The 20,546-nt window shown below is 41.6% G+C and overlaps 1 protein-coding gene across 6 annotated transcripts in view; it reads right to left on the bottom strand.

Moving 5' to 3' along the window:
- LOC121287483 (ceramide synthase 2-like) overlaps positions 1 to 20,546 on the bottom strand; it is a 62,691-nt gene that overhangs the window by 18,802 nt on the left and 23,343 nt on the right. For 3 of the 6 annotated variants that reach the window (XM_041205410.1, XM_041205408.1, XM_041205409.1), the window contains 3 exons: positions 7,891 to 8,064; positions 3,662 to 3,779; positions 1,677 to 1,795 (listed from right to left, as the gene is read on the bottom strand). In XM_041205410.1, the coding sequence (XP_041061344.1) occupies positions 1,677 to 1,795; positions 3,662 to 3,779; positions 7,891 to 8,063 (410 nt within the window). In that variant the 5' untranslated portion in view covers position 8,064. Of the gene's footprint in view, positions 1 to 1,676; positions 1,796 to 3,661; positions 3,780 to 7,890; positions 8,065 to 8,402; positions 8,528 to 17,280; positions 17,416 to 20,546 lie in introns of those variants that run through there. The other 3 variants (XM_041205411.1, XM_041205412.1, XM_041205413.1) reach the window with 3 other exon arrangements.

Here is a 20,546-nt window from a genome sequence, read left to right as displayed (position 1 = left end):
GATGCTGCTCCCCATGTTCAACCCCTTTGACCCTGTTCAGGATTCTCCCCACTGTCTTACAGTATCCGCCATCCAGTCCTGTTCACACCGTCCCTATCCCCAAACTTAGCCTCTGTGGTCCCACTGTTCTCAACCAGAGACACTTGATCTCCCCCAACTCCCACACTCAGCCCCATGAGTCCCCACCTCCGCTCAGTGCCCTGCCCCATCCTCACCAATGCTGTTCCACTCCCAACCCCTGGCCCCCACCCTCCTCGCAACTCCACTTTCACCATGCTCTCAGCCCCTTGACCTGAGTCCAAAACCCCACTCAACACCCCTCAGCCCCTGTGCTCTCAGCCCCTGCAACCCTGCTCTACCAGCATTCTCACATGACACTGCTTCTCCACCCTACAAAGAATTTCAGATTGTTTTATTTGCAAAGTTAATACCATTTTATTACAGTGTGTAGAATGTGCAACCCTTTCCCTAGAGGCAGCAAACAAAGTATATCCCAATAAACACTCAGAAGGCAGGACTCCACTCACCACCCCACGGAGCCAAAATTCTCTTAAAGGGCAGAAATCCATGTTGAAAGAGCCTTGCAGAGATTAGGCTGAAAAATCAAATTATTTGAGTAGGCCCATTTACAAATCTCAAACTTTCAGATTGCTCATTATTGTAATTTTCCTCTGCAAGAATAGAGAGATTAGATTACAGTATAAGTACTGTATACACTTGCTGCACTTAACGCTCTCTTCATTCTTCAGTCCAATCCTCCCTCTTTGATAAAGTGGTGGGAAATCCTTTTCTTGCATAATAGGTACTCAACCACCCTTTCACAAATCTATCAACAGAGATCCAATAAATATTTATCGGGCCATTACATCTAACTTAGTTTGATTACTCACTAAAAAGACACTGCCAAACAGGTTGTTGGATGCAGTACTTCAAATACATGTGTTCCATCAGATGGGAAGTTTGGAAGTAAGCACTAAGATTCAACAAGAATCACATCATTTGCCACCTCCCCAAACATAACAGTGAGCATAATCCATTCATAATTAATTCATTTGAAATGCAAAGACCTTTGCTGTCAAGACAAAGTTGGCAGCCATTTTGTGCACAGCAAGATCCCACATACAGTAATGAGATGAAAGGTCCGTTAATATTTTATTTGCATTTATTGGTTAAAGGATGGTCATCTATCAAAACAGTGGGCATACCCTGATCCTCTTCAAAAAGCACCATGGGATCTTTCAGATCTACCTCAGCCAGCACAGCAGCCAGATGTGATCCCAGTTCAACATCTCATGGCTAAAGCATAGATGATGGTTTCAGCAGATGGCCTGAAGCAGGGGTGGAGATGGACAAATTGTAACACTAACTCAGAACAGGTAATGGATGGAACGTGGCATAGTCCTGCTGTGTGACTTTGTCTCACATCAGGTAGTGGTTTCCCAAACTGGATGGTGTGTTTACTCCAAGTGACCACTTTTCAAAATAATTCTCAAACACATTTAGAAACAAAGTGTATAAAATATACACCCAGGCAAAGAAAAGGCAGTATCTCCACAACAGAATAAACCCTGTGACCTCAGGATTATTCAAAGCTGATATATTGGAGCCAACTTTATGCCTGAATTTAGGATGAACCTACTGCCTCTCTTGGTTTAATTGCTTCAAATCATCCTCACCTGGCTTCACAGAATTTCTGGGTGATGCTGGGTCTGTCCTGATTTCTCCGGTGCCGAAACCATATCTTCACCTCCTGCACCGATATGTCACACTGCTTGGAAAGGGCAAGGAGATCACTCTACAATAAGCAGACAGGAAAACACACTGATCAACCTTGATTGCTCACTCATGTACATATAGCTTGTACTGGCAAGTGGTTATTCACATTGCAACATGGCTTCAGCTAGGCAGCACAGTCTGCCCTCACACTTACAGATAACTTCCCCAGCAGCATTCAAAATAAACCCCAATTTAGCTTTTTTCCCCTCATTTTCATCCCCATCAGGTGGGAAATAAAACCTTCAGGAATTCTGGAGAGTGTATTGACAGAAGAGGATGGAGTCGGAGGCGTCTTGCGTTGAGTAACTATTTCCCAGGAGCATGGACAACAATAACTTATCAAGTGTCAAAAGCGGTCTCAGAAATCAACTGACAGAGAAACATGGTCGATGTTTCAGGCAGAGCCCTTGTGTGTTTTCCAATGAAGGGTCTTGATATTAGAATTACTTCTTCTCCCACAGTTGCCGGCAGAACTTTTCTCAAAAAATATTCCAGTTCTAGGCCATTCCAACTGCCTATCTGTCAAATCCATTTAATAAGTGACTGCGTAAGATGCCCCATCCTTTAGAATGCTCAGACTCACAGGGTAGGCTCACTCTTGGGCACAGTCAGCAAGATGACTAAATGTTTGTTGTATATCATTGCATGATCAAGAGGAAAGCAGGAACCTCCAGCAATTATGTCATTGTGGTGTTGCAGCTCAGTGCTCCCTTCTCAGTGTGTTAAGAGCTTCCTTTTTATTGGAATTCCAGCACTTCAAGGATCCCGTGCCAGCCCTGGGCCCAGAGGGTGTAGCAACAGGATATCTGGCTGTCCTTCAAAAACACAGGTTGGTTCAAAGTAGGGAGTCATCAAAAGTCAAAGCCATTCAAATACTGCAAGAAACAGGTGGCAGAATGCCAGTCTTATACACTCTTCCTCTTCTGTACAGTCCCCAGTCTCACATGGAATTCAGTTCTGGTAGGATCAGGTTATCACCCAGGGACACAGAGATGAATAATTTATAGAGCAGAGTGAGGTTTCACAATCATCACCAGTCAGGAATTGTGACAAGTGTTAAATAGTATAAACCACTGGTGGAAGTCCCCATACGTCAACCACAGGGTTAATTAACACTTCTGCAACTCTATAAAATATGTTGTAATAGCGCACCATACTTTCTATACGTTTTCCCACAAGAAATGAAACCTGCCAAATGGCCATTTGCAGCCCATCCACTCGAACTGATGAACATTCTACAAACTTGTATAGTCGGCAATGATTTCTTGGAGCGTTAGTATCTCCCTTTGGAGCCGTGTATCCACTGTTCCATGTTTGCCCAAGTGCTGCTTATTTCCTGATGTTTCCGAGTTCTCTGTTTGTCTGCCTGAATAGCGCTGATGTTCCCATGTTCTTCAGTTGGCCACCTATTTCCAAGCCTTTGAAGGTCAGTGCTCATGTCACATCCACAGAGTCCTTTAAACATTTTGGACTTGTACTTTATTCCCCTCCTCCACCACCACCCCCACAGCATCCCAGGACAGTTAAAATGTTATGCAAGTCGAATATTGCACTGTTAATTAATTTTGCTTCAAAATAATTATATTGCTCAGTGGTAAATCTGAATTTGATTTTAGTCCAAATGGAACTTTTCCATTTTTGTGAATGGACAGGAAATTCCAGGCAATATCTGATGCAAATGCACAATAGTATCAGAGGTAATCATAGTCCTGTGCCATACTAACCCATTCATGTCATGGATCAGGGTGCAAATTTCAGATCAAAGTAGATGCTGGTTACCTGATGAAAACTGCTGTGAAGCCTATTGGAGGAGTACTGAATTGTATTATCAAACTGCAAGTCCCTCCCATCCCAGGTTGGAATGATAGAGAATAAACTCGCCCACCTCTTTAGGACATGTGGGCTGTGTTGTATAGACTTTCTCCAAAGTAGGCTGAGGAGGTGCTATCCTTCTGTATTTCTCCTTCACACCCATATGCTTGCTCAGAGGTAAAGCAATCAACCTGAATAAACAGCAAAGGAAAGACCTGTCAATAAAATTGCTTCGATTAGCGGCAGTCTAGCTAGCATATATACTGAGCCACAGCCGAGTGCAGGGTTAAAAGTTTAATCATTTTTACTGCAAGATTAGAAACAGTTGTTCCTACCCATGGCTCAGCAATTGCTTCTTCAGACAAATCCTGATTATGCTACATGATCATGAACATTTGCTGCACAGACATGGAAATAGTCAGCACAACCTCTACTGCAAGCTGCCTGATCCTTGAAATTCCTCAGTGAATGTTTGCTTGTACAGTGTATGAACATTACAAGGTGCTACAACACAAAAACATATGAAATAGGAGGTGTAGGCCTTTCAGGCCTTTTGAGCCAGTTCCACCATTCAATAGGATCATGGCTGATCATCTAGCTACACCTTCCCACGCTATCCCCAATATCCCTCAATTCCCTTAGTATCCAAAAATGTATTCATCTCAGAATTGGATACATTCAATGGCTGAACATCCACGGCCCTGTGGTGGAGGATTCCAAAGATACACAACCCTTTGTGTGAAGATATTTCTCATGTCAATTTTAAATGGTTGATACTTTTTTTGAAAATGTGGCTTCTAATACTAGACTACACAGCCAGAGGAAACATCTTCCCAGGATCGACCTTATCAAACCTCTTCAGAATTTTATATGTTTCAAGAATTCATCTCTCATTCTTCTAAACTTTAGAGAATGTAAACCTAGTGTACTCAATCTCTCCACATGCCAGGAATATGTCTAGTGAATTTTTTGTTGTACTCAAGGCAAATATATCCTTCCTCAGGAAAGGAGATCAAAACTGTACACAGTACACTAGATGTGGTCTCACCAAGCTCCCATACAATTGTAGCAAGAATTTCTTACTCATACTCCAATCCCTTTATGATAAAGGTTAACATACCATTTGCTTTCCTAATTGCTTGCTGAAGTTGACTTGCTGTGATTTGTGCACAGGGGCACTCAGATTCCTCTGAAACCAACATTTTGCAGTCTCTCACCATTCAAAATATATTCCGCTTTTCTTAGAAAATTGGATAACTTCAGGCTTCTCCACCTGCCATGTTCTTGACTCATCTGTGTCTCTTTGGGTCCTCACAATTTACCTAACCATTTTTTTTTTATCATTAGCAAGCTTGGATACATTATGCTCAATCCAAGGCATTGACAAAGATTCTAAATAGCTGAGGCCCAAACACTGATCCTTACAATATTCCACTAGTTAAAGACTGCTAACCCAAAAAATGACTGGTTTACTTGTTCTATTTTTGATACCTTAATCAATTCTCAATCCATACTAATATATTACCCCCAATCCTGAGTCCTAGTTATGCAGCAACCTCTTGTGGTACCTTATTGAATGTTTTTTGAAAATCCAAATGCACATCCACTGACTGGTTCCCCGTAATCTGCTGTGGCAGTTACATCCTCAAAGCACTAAAGGATTTGTCAAACGCCGTTTTCCTTTCATAAATCCGTGTTGACTCTACTCAATCCTAGGTGGTTCAAAGTGTCACCTTACCAAGGCTCTAATAGATTCTAGTGCTTTCCCTACAAATTACATCAGGTTAACTGGCCTATAAATACCTCATTTTCTCTCTCCCTCTTTCTTAAATAGCAGTGTTACATTTGCTCCTTTCCAATCCACGAAGACCATTTTAGAATCGAGGGTAATCTGAAAGATGGAAAGCAATACAGCCACCATCTCTGTGGCCATCTATTAAAACCCTAGAACGTAGGCTATGGAATTTTGACATTTAGTCCCATTAATTATTCCAGTTTGCTACTATTAAGTTTTTAAAGCTCCTCATTCTCTCTACATGTATTAGTGTTATTTGTCTTATATAAGCATGAGTTCTCTAAGCTAGAATTGGATCAGGAAGTTGAGAATTAGAATCACATAGACAATGTTCGTGCTCTAGACCACTGTCCACTGTGAATGGATTAAATAACAAGGAACAATTAAAAGATTGTATCAACTGTTCCATAAAATTATCACTGTGCAAAGTAACAATAGAGACTTTTAACCAAGAGGCGAGATCAAGTTCACTATTGTGGCTTGAAATGTGGTTTGGGACTAAGAACCAGAATTTAATTTTTAAAGTGATTTTTTTATATATAAAAAAAATAGGCTTCACACTCTGGTTCCACTTCACTCAAATCAGCTCTCTCTGGGCCCAATGTCCAAAGCCTTCTCAGTCTATGAACCTCTCGGGAACATGACCATATCATGAGGTCAATTTTAACTTAACCCACCTTATTCTCCATTAAAGTCAAAGGAGAGTAACAATGGGCGGGAGCTTCTTTCCACCTCATCCGTGACTTCCCTACTTGCCAAGTTAGATTAAAATCAACTCTGTTTTTCTCTCCACAGATGCTGCCTGACTTGCTGAGTATTTCCAGCATTTTCTATTTTTATTTAAACTTAACCCTGCTGTGTTTCAATGCTCAGGCTTTGAAATCATTGGATTTCATTACCTAGAGCAGTCAAAGGATTACAAACCAAACAGCTAGAGAAATAGGAGTAGGCCATTCAGCCCTTCAAATTTGCTCTGCCATTCAATGAGATCATGGCTGATCTTCTACTTCAACACCATTTTCCTGTACTACCCCCAAAACCCTTTGACGAGGAACCTATCTACCTCTGCCTTAAAAATATTCAATGGGCCTAACTCCGCCGCTCTCAGGGGAAGAGAGATCCAAAGACTTACGACCCTCAGAAAAAAATTCTCACTCTGTCTTAAATGGGAGACGCCTTATTTTTAAACTGTGTCCCCTAGTTCTAGTCTTTCCCACAAGGGGAAACCATCTTTCAGCATGCACCCTGTCAAGTCCCCCTCAGGATTTTATATGTTTCAGTAAGATGACCTCTTATTCTTATAAACTCCAATAGATATTAACCCAGTCTGCTTAACTTTTCCTTATAAGCTAGCCCCTTCAACCCAGTAATCAGTCAAGTGAACATTCTCCGACCAGCTTCTTATGCAATTCTTTCCTAGGTAAGGGGACCAAACTGTACACAGCTCTCCAAATGCAGTCTCACTAAGGCTCTGTACAGCCGTAGCAACACTTCCCGATTTTTATACTCGATTCCCCTTGCAATGAATGCCAATATTCCATTTGCCTTCCTAATCACTTGCTCTACCTGTATACTAACTTTGCTGCTCTTATTTCAATTTTGATGGTGCAGTGCAGCTTGAGGGCCTGAGCCTATCACCCGTTGCTCAGCTATCTGGCACCACTTTCTCAATAAAAAAAATATTTTTAATATGAGGGGGTGCTGCAGGATTAATGGTGTCAGAGAGAGAGAGAGAGAGAGAGAGGAAGAGAAAGACTGGCTCATCAAATTATTAAATCATGGATTGAAATCATATGGTGTGACATTAGTGGCCCTGCTGTTTTTTTTTTGAAGAGGTTAATCAATATATTGAGCAGGCTGACATTCCAGTGCAGTATTGAGGGAGTGCAGCACTGTCTGAGCTGCCGTCTTTTGGATGAGGCCCTTTTCCTCTTGGGTGCATATCAAAGATCTCCCTGGCCAACTTTTATGCCTCATTCAGCATCACAACAGATAATTTTTATATGAAATAAAAATAGAAAATGCTGCAAAAACTCAGCAGGTCTGGCAGCATCTGTGGACGGAGAGAAGCAGAGTTAATGTTTGGAGTCCAATATGTCTCTTCCTTGGAGCTTCACAACATATCTGATCATTATCACATTACAGTTTGTAGGAACTTGCCAAGGGCAAATTGGCTGCCACATTTCCTACCCTACAAAAATGACCATGCTTCAAAAGTACTTCCATTGATTGTAAAGTGCTGAGGCATACAGGGGTCACAAAAGCTGCGATATAAATGCAAGTCTTTTAACATATTGAGCCTATACCTGATCATATTTCGTACTTCAATCCTGCCTATTGAGGTTTTCAAACAACAAAACAATCTTCAAATCAAAGTAGTTTCATCTAGATTAGACTACAAATTATTGAAGAGGATTCTTCTAATTATAGCCATGCAGACTAGAACACAATATAGAAATAAATGAGTGCAAAACGTAAGATTATTGGGTGAGCTGGCCCCAAACTACCTTTCAAACAGAAAACGGACAGCGATAAAGACAAATGCACATGGAATGGCGATGGCAAGGTCACGAGGTCGGGGATATCGGGCATGTTCAGAGTTTTCAATATCTTCCCATGTGATACCCGGTGGAAGCCAGTATTCATGGTGCCACAACCACTTATCCAGGACAGAAGACATCCTAGAGGCAAGAGAAAAAAAAGGTGCTCAAGCAGAAGTCAATACTGACCAGCTTTCAGTTCATTCTCTTACACTTCCCTGAATTCTGCCTCAATATCATTTTAGACATTTACAAACAAGGCATTAACCAGAATTTGAGTTCAAGTTCAGTGCACAACCCTACACATTAAAGGCAATCAATTTCATGTTACAAAAGGATCCTGAACACCAGGGATAGGCACACAGGATTCCTAGTTGTACTTCTTGGACAAAGACATTAGACGTTAGTTTTGAAGATTTTTTTGAAATGAAATTTTTTTTTTTAAAAAAAGAAAAATTTTCACCCAGTTCCTTCCATACCATCACATCATAACAAGAAAACAGTCCACAACTTAAGTGCAAAAATCAAGGCTGACAAGCCAGTGTGGTGCTCAGAGTGCTGCACTGTCAGAAGTGCAGTTTTCCAGATGAGATGTTAAACTGAGGCCCCATTTGCCTGCAAGGATAGTTGTAAATGATCCCACAGCACTATTTCAAAGAAGAGCAGGGGAGTTTCCCCAGTGTCCTGACCAATATTTATCTTCAAACAACATCATAAAAAACAGATCAACTGATCATTATCATATAGCTGTTTGTGGGAGTTTGTTGTGTGCAAATTGGCTGCCGCATTTCCTACATTACAACAGTGACCACACTTCAAAAAGTACTTCATTGGCTGGAAAGTGCTTTGAGACGGGCCAGTGGTTGTGAAAAGCACCATATAAATACAAGTATTTTTATATGTTTAGGGTTTAAAGCCACTACTTCTTTCCAATGGTTTGGCTTCCAGTGTGATCACTGGGATTTCAAGAACAAAAATGGACATGGCCAATTTTATCACTGCCCTAGATGAAGTGTGACGAATATGGAGTAAGGTGACCATACCTAACTGTGAAAACCATAAGTGCATATCTCAGAACTAGTGAGTGTTTCCATTGCAACCAGATACTACTTTGGGCATCACCATCCAAAGGGGGGCATTTGGACTGTGGCTTCTTTATTGCTGAGTAGCTGATAACAGTCAGGTGTGGAGAAGGCACCAATAGATAACTGGATTAGGCTTGGCTCCAAGGTACCCCAACTGATGCTCCCTCAAGGTTAATATGAAGATTGAAATCTTGCCCAAGCACTGGCACCATGGAACTCTAGCCTAAGTGAGGGATTCATGTCTTCAGGAGATGGGAGAAAAGTTAAAAAAAGGCTAGGTGAAATGATAAGGATGTTAGGTAGGCTTGCGTGCCATGGCCTATGCCCACTTCCTTCTCACCAACTCAAGGTCAATTAAAACATGTTTATTTATCCAATTAGTCAGGCTGCCTAGAAGAAAATACAATATTACAGTAGTTCCCCATTCCTACCCTCATCAATGCTTTTCTTTACTGTAATTAATTACAGGTCACTTTCCATGAGTTTCTTGCTGAACCAGTTTGTCCCTATTTATTTCATTGCATCACAATGAATGTTGTTGGGAGATGTATTGCATCTGTGAGGAGGAAGAAACATTTCTGACTTAACCTTATGTTCGCAACATTTCACTGCTCCACTGATCAAACACCACACAAAAAGCAGAGACCCCTTTATGGGCCTTTTAACTGGTGCTTAAACATACAATGGATCAGTGGGTAAATGCGTTGCGGTGTGATACTGAGCTACTTAAAGTGGAAAGTCGCAGGTTGCAGCCCAGAAAGAACCATAGAAACTTGGAGCACAGGAAAAGGCCATTTGGCCCATCAGGTGCATGCTAGTCTTTGATTAAAACAATTCAAAATTAATCCATTGTCCTGCTGGTTCCATGTAGCCCTTCGTCTTCCTCTGGTTTATACAGTTATCCAACATTTGCTTAAAAGATGCAGTGATCTCTGCCTCAAACATTCCCTGACCTGTGCAGAGTTTAGCAATCTCAGCCAAGGCAGGAATAGAGCACTACAATTGGCCTGAGCACACACGACAGAGGAAGGAAAAGGAAATCAGCCAGGGTTATGAGCACTGTCCAGTGTTTCCTATACAGACAGATTGGGCTGCATCATGCTAACCTGCAAAAGCTAACGAATAACTTTGCTCCAAAAAAATGTGCTGACAATTGAAAAAAGTCCCATTAAAAAACTTCTGTGACTTAAGGCTTTACGTTAAATTCTCCATGTTTAAAAATAAATTCTCAAATCCAGTAAAAGTGTTTTCAGATTGTACACTGCAATTCAGTTTGTTTTTCTGTCAAAACAGTGACCCAATGATCTCAGTTAGGATGCACAAAACTAGCAATGGGAATCCCATGGGCCAGAGGCTTCTCATGTCAGAAAATGCAGCTATGCCCAATGTTCCATCAGTTGTGTTATAGGGAAAAGAACCCAAAATAAAACAAAACTAGCAATTTTTGGAGGAGAATCTTGAAATTTTTGAAGATGGAAGTTAGCTCCGATTGCTTAAATTTTGATCCAAGTGTTTGCTCAACTCAGTTGACATCTTCTCCTTAACATTTCCTTTTCTGAAATAGAAGGATGTAGGGTCAGTTCTGTTGAAGGGTCATGAGGACTCGAAACGTCAACTCTTTTCTTCTCCGCCGATGCTGCCAGACCTGAGTTTTTCCAGGTAATTCTGTTTTTGTCAAGTACAATGTACCTGAACGCAATCCAGACTGTGTCACAAAGGTATCAATGTATATAATGTTATTGGAAATTATTTTAAGTTGGGCTTGTAGTAGGGCCTGTGTCTGTGAGTGTGAGTGTGTGTGTCTTAAATGGATCAAAGCCAGCTGGTCTGAGTGCTTTGATATATGATAGTTTTGAGATATTAAAACAGTAAGGTAGAGGATACATTTGCATTTTGTTGAATAAACCATTCAAAGACTGGGGGTGAAATCTTGCACCTAGCTAGGAGACACAAAGCAATTATGTTTATATTACTAATAAAATTGGTACTATGAAAGGGGTTTTATTGTTAGAAGAGGTGGAGTTCAAAGGGCCTGGTAATGTAATGAGAATTTGCATTCAAAGGGAAGGCTAGGTATATACAGAAAATAGTTGTATGTAGGTAGGTCACTGGCATGTAATATCTAAGCAGCCTGTAAGCCCTACAACTATCTGCAAAGAAAACAAATTGAAAGGAACCTCATTTTGAATTTGGAAGATAAACAGGCATTAGGCAAAGCACATTTTAAGTCTATGGGTTATTGTTCCCTTGGTGAAAATATTTACCTGGGAGTGATTAATTTGGGGATTTGTGCAAAAATTATGATGGCAGTAATTTATAGACATGTGTATGTGTTTAATTCCTTGTTAAATTAATACATGTTTAACCTAATTTATATAAAAAACCTCTTGGGGCTTGGTGGGTTTCATTTCTGAATTCAGAGCTGCAACTCAAATATACCAATTGAAAATATCGGTTATGAGAGTTGTGTCTGCGATTTTAAATAACTCAGCCTTTACCAATTGCTGTGTCATAACAGTTGACATTTCAGTGCAGTACTGAGGGAGATCATCTTTTGAATGAGGTATTAAAATAAGACCCCACCTGCATCCTCATATATAAAAAAGTGGGAGTTCTTCCAATGATCTGGTTAACACTAAACAATCAATGCCTAAAGCAAATTAACTGGTCGTTTGTTTTGTGCTGTTATTGGGTTCTTGTGCACAAAAAGGCATGAATATTTATATATAAATAATGATTGATCTTCAAAAAGTAACTTAGAGGATGTAATGAAGGTGCTACATACTAATGACTGATCATGTTCTATGAAATATGGAATGGACTGGTGGGGATTGACAGGAACAATTACCTGTTGACCTCTGGCAGTGACAAAACAAAAGGCAGCCATCCACACAAACTGCAAAGACCATCTGTTTCCAAGCCAGTGTATCAACAATCATTCTTCCCAAGGACAATCCCACAATGGAATAAGCTCTCAAAGAAAATAGTCATGGCCCCATCGCTTAAAATCTTTAAAACCCATCTCTCAATTATTTCCACTTAAGTTTTTCATTATCAGCATTACCATTTCAGCAAGTGATGTCTGGTTTGGCTAGCGCTAACCATATAAATGTTGGCAGACACAGATGTTAATCTGTGACCTCATGTCCCAGTATATCCCCCACTCTACAATTACCATCAAACCAGCGGATCAACCCTGGTTCAAATGAAGAGTGCAGGAGGGCATGCCAGGAACAGCAGCACCAGACTTCATTACAGCCTTGGTTCAAACATGCACAAAAGAGCTGAACTCCAGAGGTGGGGTGAGAATGACTGCCCTTGATATCAAGGCAGCATTTGACCACGTGTGGCATCAAAGAACCTTACCTAAAAATGAGGTGTCAACCTGGTGAAACTACAACACATTACTACTTGCATAAGCTGCAAGTGATAGACAGAGCTAAGCAATTCCACAACCAACAGGTCAGGTCTAAACTCCGCAGTCCTGCCACATCCAATTATGAATGGTGGTGGACAATTAAACAACTCACTGGAGAAGGCTCCACAAATATCCCCATTCCCAATGATGGAGGAGCCCAGGACATCAGTGCAAAAGATAAGGCTGAAGCATTTGCTACAACCTTCAACCAGAAGTGCCGAGTGGATGATCCATCTTGGCCTCCTCCAGCATCATAGATGCTAAGCGTTAGCCAATTTGATTCGCTCCATGTGCTATCAAGAAATGGCTGAAGGCACTGGATACTGCAAAGGCTATGGGCCCTTACCAAAATCCAGCAATAGTACTGAAGACTTGTGCTTCAGAACTTGCCACGCTCCTAGCCAAGCCGTTCCAGCACAGCTACAACAATGGCATCTAGCCGGCAATGTGGAAAATTGCCCAGATATGTCCTGTACGCAAAAATCAGGACAAATTCCCCTGGCCAATTACCACCTCTTCAGTCTCCTCTTGATCATCAGTAAAGTGATGGAAGGGGTCATCAACAGTGCTATCTAGCAGTACTTGCTTAACAATAGCCGCTCACTGATGCTCAATTTGGATTCCGAGACTTCATTACAGCTTTGGTTCAAACATGCACAAAAGAGCTGAACTCCAGAGGTGGGGTGAGAATGACTGTCCTTGATATCAAGGCAGCATTTGACCACGTGTGGCATCAAAGAGTCTTAGCAAAACTGGAGTCAATGGGCATCAAGGGGAAAACTCTCTGGTGGTTGGAGTCGTACTTAGCACAAAGGAAGATGTTTGTGGTTGATGGAGGTTAATCATCTCAGTTCCAGGACATCACTGCAGGCGTTCCTCAGGGTAGTGTCCTAGGCCCAAACATCTTCAGTTGCTGCATCAATGACCTTCCCTCCATCATAAGGTCAGAAATGGGGATGTTCGCTGATGATTGCACAATGTTCAGCACAATTCACGACTCCTCAGATACTGAAGCAGTCAAGTCCAAATACAGCAAGACCTGGACAATATCCGGGCTTGGGCTGACAAGTGACAAGTAACATTTGGGGCACACCAGTGCCAGGCAATGACCATCTCTAATAAGAGAGAATCCAACCATCGCCCTTGATGTTCAATGACATTTCCATCACTGAATCCCCCACTATCAACTTCCTGGGGATTACCATTGGCCAGAAACTGAACAGGACTAATCATATAAATACTATGGCTACAAGAGCAGGTCAGAGGCTAGGAATTCTGCAGTGAGTAACTCGCCTCCTGACTCCCCAATGCCTGTCCACAAGTGGACACAAGGCACAAGTTAGGAGTGTGATGGAATATTCTCCATTTGCCTGAATGAGTGCAGCTCCAACAACATTCAAGAAGCTCAACACCACCCAGGACAAAGCAGCCCGCTTGATTGGCACCCCTTCCACAAACATTCACTCTCTCCACCACCAACACACAGTGGCAGCAGTTTGTACCATATACAAGATGAACTGCAGGTACTCACCAAGGCTCCTAAGGCAGCATCTTACAAACTCACGACTCCTACCCTCGAGAAGGACAAGGGCAAGCAGATAGATGGGAACACTACCACTTGGAAGTTCCCCTCAAAGCCACTCACCATCCTGACTTGGAAATATATCACTGTTACTTCACTATCTCTACGTCAAAATCCTGGACCTCCCTCCCTAATAGCACTGTGGGTGTACCTACACCACATGGACTGCAGCGGTTCAAGAAGGCAGCTCACCACCACCTCCTCAAGGACAATTATGCATGGGCAATAAATGCTGGCCTAGCCAGCGATGCCCACATCCCATGAATAAATAAAAAATATGCTGAACCAGAGCAGAAATGAGGTTTTCTTTATATCTCCCTATTCCATAGCATCCCCCAGTGTGGACTGGAAGGTTGTTAATGTGTCGTCTTTGCATCTCATTTAAGTATTTTCCATTGCTACTCCATACTTTTATTTACAATTTTTTCTTCCATTTAATCCTGGCAAGGTGCCCCAACCATGATCGCCTCCTACGCGGAACTTAATAAGAACATAAGAAATATGAGGAGTAGTCCATTCGGCCCCTCAAGCCTGTCCGCCATTCAATAAGATCATGGTTGATCTGCCCCAGGCCTCAACTCCTCTTCTGTGCCAGCTTCGCTTAGCCTTCAACTCCCCGATATTTCAAAAATCTATCTACCTCCTCTTTAAATATTTGCAGTGATTTAGCCTCCACAACTCTCTGGGGTAGAGAATTCCAGACATTCACTACCTTCTGAGATAAGAAATTCCTTCACATCTCAGTTTTAAATGAGTGTCCCCTTATTCTGTAGCTATGTCCCCTAGTTCGAGATTCCCCCGCTAGTGGAAACATCTTCTCAACACCTACCCCGTCAAGCCCCCTCAGAATCTTGTACGTTTCAATAAGATCACTCCTCATTCTTCTAAACTCTAATGAATAAAGGCTTAACCTGTTTAGCCGTTCTTGATAAGTCAGTCCCTTCATCCCAGGAATCAGCTTAGTAAACCTCTTTTGAACTGCCTCCAATGCCAGTATATCCTTTCTTAAATACGGGGACCAAAACTGCACATAGCACTCCAGGTGTGGCCTCACCCACACCCTGTACAGTTGTAACAAGACTTCTGTCTTTTTAAACTGCAGCCCACTAACAATACAGGCCAAAATTCCATTTGCCTTCTTAATTACTTGCTGCACCTGCACATTAACTTTTTGTGTTTCATGCACAAGAACATCCAGATTCCTCCGTGCTGCACTTTTTTGGAGTGTCTCACAATTTAAATAATAGAATGCCTTTTGATTTTTCCTACCAAAGTGCATGATCTCACACTTTCCTACATTAAACTCTCCTACATTAATAGGGATCACTTTATCCAAATGCTCACCTATTCTTAAGCCATCAACTTGCTTCACTACATTATCTAGGAGGTAAAGTTGCAGTTCTTTCCTTGCTGGGATAGCATCACATTGAGACAATTGTTCTGAATGCACTGGCAAAAACTGAAACCTCCCCCTTCTCACCACAAACAAATATCTTCCCTATTCCAGTTTATATTTGTATAATTATAATCTCCTGCATCTATAAGCATGTTAAAGCACAAAACTCTAATCTGACTACAAGTTTAATTTCCTTCCCACTGTTTGGCAGTCTCCAAAATGCTCCCAGCAATTTAATCAATCCCTCAATATTGCTCAGATGAATTTGAAAGGGATTTGTTTGGATCAGTGTTTTATTTAAGCCATCACAAAGAATTGTGTCAAAGCTCTAAATGTGCATGTGTTATTCCATAAACGTACTGCAATAATACACTTGAGAGATAAGTGAAGTACTCATAACAGCCCTGTACTTAAAATGCTGATGTCACACAGAATGCAGCCAAAGCTGAACTTTGACGGCACTTTCTGCAGTCAAAATGCAACTAAAAATGGTGAAAGAATATGATTAGGACCAATATTCAAGGGCCTGTCCTGGCAGTTTCAAATCACACCTCCAGACTGTACTAACATGAGAAAGGGGGAGCTGTATCAGAATTCTAAACAATTCAAATGCCTCCACACCTAGTGATCAGATTTAATAACTCCTAGTGTGATAGTGAGATAAAATTTGTACCCATCTGCTTTACATTTTATCAGAAGGTCAAACTTGCACCATTAGCGGTGGCCCATTGAAACTGTGCTGTATAGGAAGGCAGAACCTCATTATGAATCGGCAGCAAGAGTTATTCTTCAGCAACATTTCACTTGCAGCAATTTCTCTGGGACAAGGATGTTGTAGATGAGTGAAACTTCTTCAGATCATGGAGGAAGAAGTTCAACACATTCCTTTTCCCAGTCAACAGTTTAAAATTATCTAGGGTGTAGGCTGTATGAAGTAAGACACCTGGCCATATTTATGACGCCCAAAGTCCACCTGATGCAATATTTATCAGCATCTGAGACCAGAGTCTGAATTTGATTCAGAAACCATTCTGGCACAAAGGCAGAGCTGCTATGTTGGGCTGTAAACATATTTCTCGACCAGTGAGTTGCTGAAATAACTTGAGTCTGAAAGGTACTTCCTTGGCATCGGCAAAATGCCACTTCTCAAACATTTTCCTGCCACTCCTCGTCTGGGCTGAACAGGATTACATCAGCCTTTTTCTGCCCGAGACTGCACTTTGAGTAGGGTTTCCAACCCTCCACATTGGCATCTCTAAGAAAAATCTCCTGGACACTTAAAGCCCAGGGACATTGTAAAAGTGACTTTTTGTCATTTTAGTACCTTTGTTTATTAATTATAAAATTATTGGAGATGGGGAAAACTGTTTAACTGAACAGGGCATTTGGAGATAGGAAGTTATGTGAAGAAATCCCCAAGAATACATCCAACCAGAGTTGGGAACCCAAACTTCATGAAGGGAGCAAAGGTTCTCTGAAGAATCAGCGGGAAGTGGGTTCATGAGAAGAGGTGATGACTGATACACTGGCAGTAATGCATGCCCATATAGCCATGGCAGAATCATCCCCACACTATCCCACAGTAACACCAATGGAGAGTCTGTACAGTGGCAGGGAGGGGCTGATTTTTGCACCCCTCAACTAATCATTTTCATTTTGCTATATGTAACTGAAACACAAGTGGGCTGAACACCCTCTGTGCAACTTTTAGTGTCCTGATTAATTCATTTTCTATCAAATTCCTGTGTTTCAAAAACCTAACAGCTAGTGACTAAAACAAAAACATGCCCAGGAACTTTATGTAATGTGTTAACAAGTGAAAGACAGCACATAGGAAATTCAATCCAAAAGACTGCAAATTGTACAATCTTGGTACCATAGAGATGGAGTCTGAGTCGAGTGTCCAGGCACTGAACAAAAATAGCTTGGGATGGTAGAAAATGTTTGAATGGAGCAACTCCATTGAAAGGAAAGAGAAAATCTCCGCCATGCCAGGTTGATCCCAAGGTTCTGACTGATTATCCCATGGAAAACATCTAGGTACAAGCACAAGATTAAAAGGAGACTCATTTCATAACCTGTCATCGTAAGAAACGAACAGAAACAAATGATCTGATTTCGCATTCTGGATGTGTAGTAGGGCTGAAACTACAGTATTTACAGCACTAGATACAGGAACCAACCCCAGCCCCTAGTCCATCACATCTAGCTATACAAGCTAGTCAAAGGATCAGACTTTAGGTCAATTAGATGTGTATTTTTGAGTTTCAATTAGATGTGTATTTTTGAGTTTTAATTTTTTTTTTGAGGAAGAGCTGAAGCTGTCTTGCGTGAATCAGTTTCATTCAAGTAATTAACACACCTACAATAGCAAGATCAGAGGCATTGGCTGTAAGTGACCTTCACCACCTTACAACCATCCCAGACATCTACATTCCTCCAATTCTTGTCACTTGTGCATTCTCCCTTTTCATCACCCTTCTCGACAGGGTGCCTGTAGCTTAGTCACTAAAATCTGAAATTCCCTCCCTAAGCCTCTGTACTTCTCTCTCCTCCTTTAAGACACTGCTTAAAACCTACCTCTCTGACCAGACTAAGCCGCGAGACCGGTCAACTTCCTCACATGGCTATTCCACAATGGGTAGGAAATACTGAGCCATCAGGATTTAGTTTTCCAGCAAAAGGAGGATGAGAGGGTTAAGCAAGGCTGGGTAGAATTAAACAAAATTGTTTAACGGATTTTCTTTGGAAGAACAGGGGTTACTGTGCTGTCAATTAGTTAGAGATGAATGTTAGCCTTTAAATGGATCCTTGACCATCTGAGATCCAATGCTTTTTGGTTACTGCTAATGGATCTTAGATCGAAGAGTAGAATTTAAATTAGAAAAAATACAAATGAAATTAGCTTACTGTTATAGTCCAGAAAGTAGCTAGTAAATGATAATATTGAAGCCAATCTTTACTTCAGTCTATTGATTTATAGAGTGAAACATTACAAGCATAAAGGCCCTAACTCAACCACAGTTTCTGTAAGTGTCTCTTTATATGTGCTCAAGTAAAACCCCAATTAATGCCCTCGACTGGTATATAATTAAACATAATTGATATACAATTAACACTTAGAACTGTCCACATTTTAAGCCTATGGAATGTATAGGATATCCAGCTTACAGCAGAAAGCCAAAAGGAAACCCAATCCCTAATATTTTAAGAATGATTCTTGCTGATGTAATGTTAGCTTATACCTCACATCACCAGTAATTTCCTGATTGTAAGAAGTTTCTGTCAAACTCCAAGTGAGATGTGTCAGCTCCCTAAGTAACTCCTATGATGGAAAAGTAGAGGATCCCAGTTTTGCAGGAAACTTTGGGCCTCATCAGCTTATGGCATAGCAAGAGTTAATTTTTCTGTCCAAATACTGTGCCCTCTTCTTCTCACTGGCATTCAGTTCCTTGGGCGTTGATCCAGCCTGGCATTCTTTTCAGTTTGGGGCAGAGCTGAGGGAGTTTTTACCAAACAGCAGACCTGTATGGATAATCCAGCCGAGCTGTATAAAAGGACATTAATTTGTAATGTCCATTACTTTTGTTTACTGTACAAGATGTGATCAGGCCATTATCCTGTGCTATTGGAGAGGCTGAAATATTGCAAGCAAGGTTACTGTCAGATGGAGCAGATCAGCTGTCAGTTTAAATTGTTGGTAGAATTTTCTTTTGCTGCAATTAGAAAGCACTTGTTCACAAACACCAGCCTTAGCCATGGTGCAGGATGATCTCCAATCTCCAAGCTGGGGTCAAGTCCTTTTTCCACCCCCAGCAAGAAAAGTCTTTAACCAGCAGGGTTGACACAACAAGCTGCTAATCATAACATTGCAGTTGTCATGGTGCCACTCCTGACAACTTTAACTTCACATAACAAAGTAGCTGGGTTCATTTAAGGGTGCTGCCGGAGCTTATTGATCTTATACTAGGATGACAGAGACTGTATCCCAACACAAAAGCTCAAAACAAGATACATGACCTCTTGCCCTGTGGAGATCAGCAATAACCGACACCTCAGCAATGCCTTCTTAATACCTGCCCTCCTCCCTAGACCCTACCCCTCTCCTGAAGGTGTTGACTCTCACTGGATTGATGTTTGCTGGGCTCATTCTGGTACACTATCCAAATGGTTATTTATCATATATGTGTCTAGGCAGTGCCAGCTGAGGATTTGAACACAAGGGATATCACAGCAAAATCTAATCCATCTTGCACCCACGAGGCATTACTTACAGAAGCAGGGACCCCAACTCTCTCTCCTCTCTCAAACATAGGTTATTAACCCACTAATAGCCCCCAATGCTGCTCTGACACCAAATGATACATACGGGCCAAGGACTGAAGCAGATTTCCCAATTTTAATTGCTGCATCATTGATGGTCATGTCTTCAGCCAAAGCTTTAGAATTCCTTCCCTTAATCTGTCCACCTTTCTCTTCTCCCTTAAGTCACTCCTTAAAGTAGGAGTGAGGAACCTTTATCTTATCAAGGGCTATTCACGCATAGACAAAATCAGTTGCAGGCCACAAACACATTTTTCTAAGAGAGAATACAGAAATGTTCAACTCACCCACTGCTTTAATGCGATGGCTGAGTTTGCTTTTCCTTAATGAGTAGCACAGCTTCTGTGTCTCAATCACAACACTCGTGAAATTCTGCTCAACGTTTTGCTTGCTTTCCTTCCCCATTCTCTCTCTCCGTCACTCTCTTTTCTTTCCCATTGTCTGTCCGTCTCTCTCTCTCTCTCTTTCTCCCTCCCTCTCCTTTCCCACTCTGTCCCGGGTGTCCTGCTCTCTTTTTCCCCTGCCCCAAATTACTCTCAATTCACCACCTAATCGGCAACTGGCAGCTTCCCAACATGGGCTTTGAGTGACTGTGCCTGAGGTTCAGGCATCAGAACATGGTACAGGAGATAGGGAACCAGATTTAGAAACCTCCCCCCGGGCTGGATGAAAGAGTTCAATGGGCTGGATCTGGGCCCTGGGCCAAAGGTTCCCCATCCCTGCCTTAAAGCCTATCTCTTTGAACATTACCCGTCCTAATGTCTGATAATGGCAAATTTCATTTGAAAACATATCTGTGAAGTGACTTGGGACATTTTA

The sequence above is a fragment of the Carcharodon carcharias genome, chromosome 14 (genome assembly GCF_017639515.1).
Source record: "Carcharodon carcharias isolate sCarCar2 chromosome 14, sCarCar2.pri, whole genome shotgun sequence".
Lineage (NCBI taxonomy): Eukaryota > Metazoa > Chordata > Chondrichthyes > Lamniformes > Lamnidae > Carcharodon > Carcharodon carcharias.
This window is presented reverse-complemented; position numbering and strand designations above follow the sequence as displayed.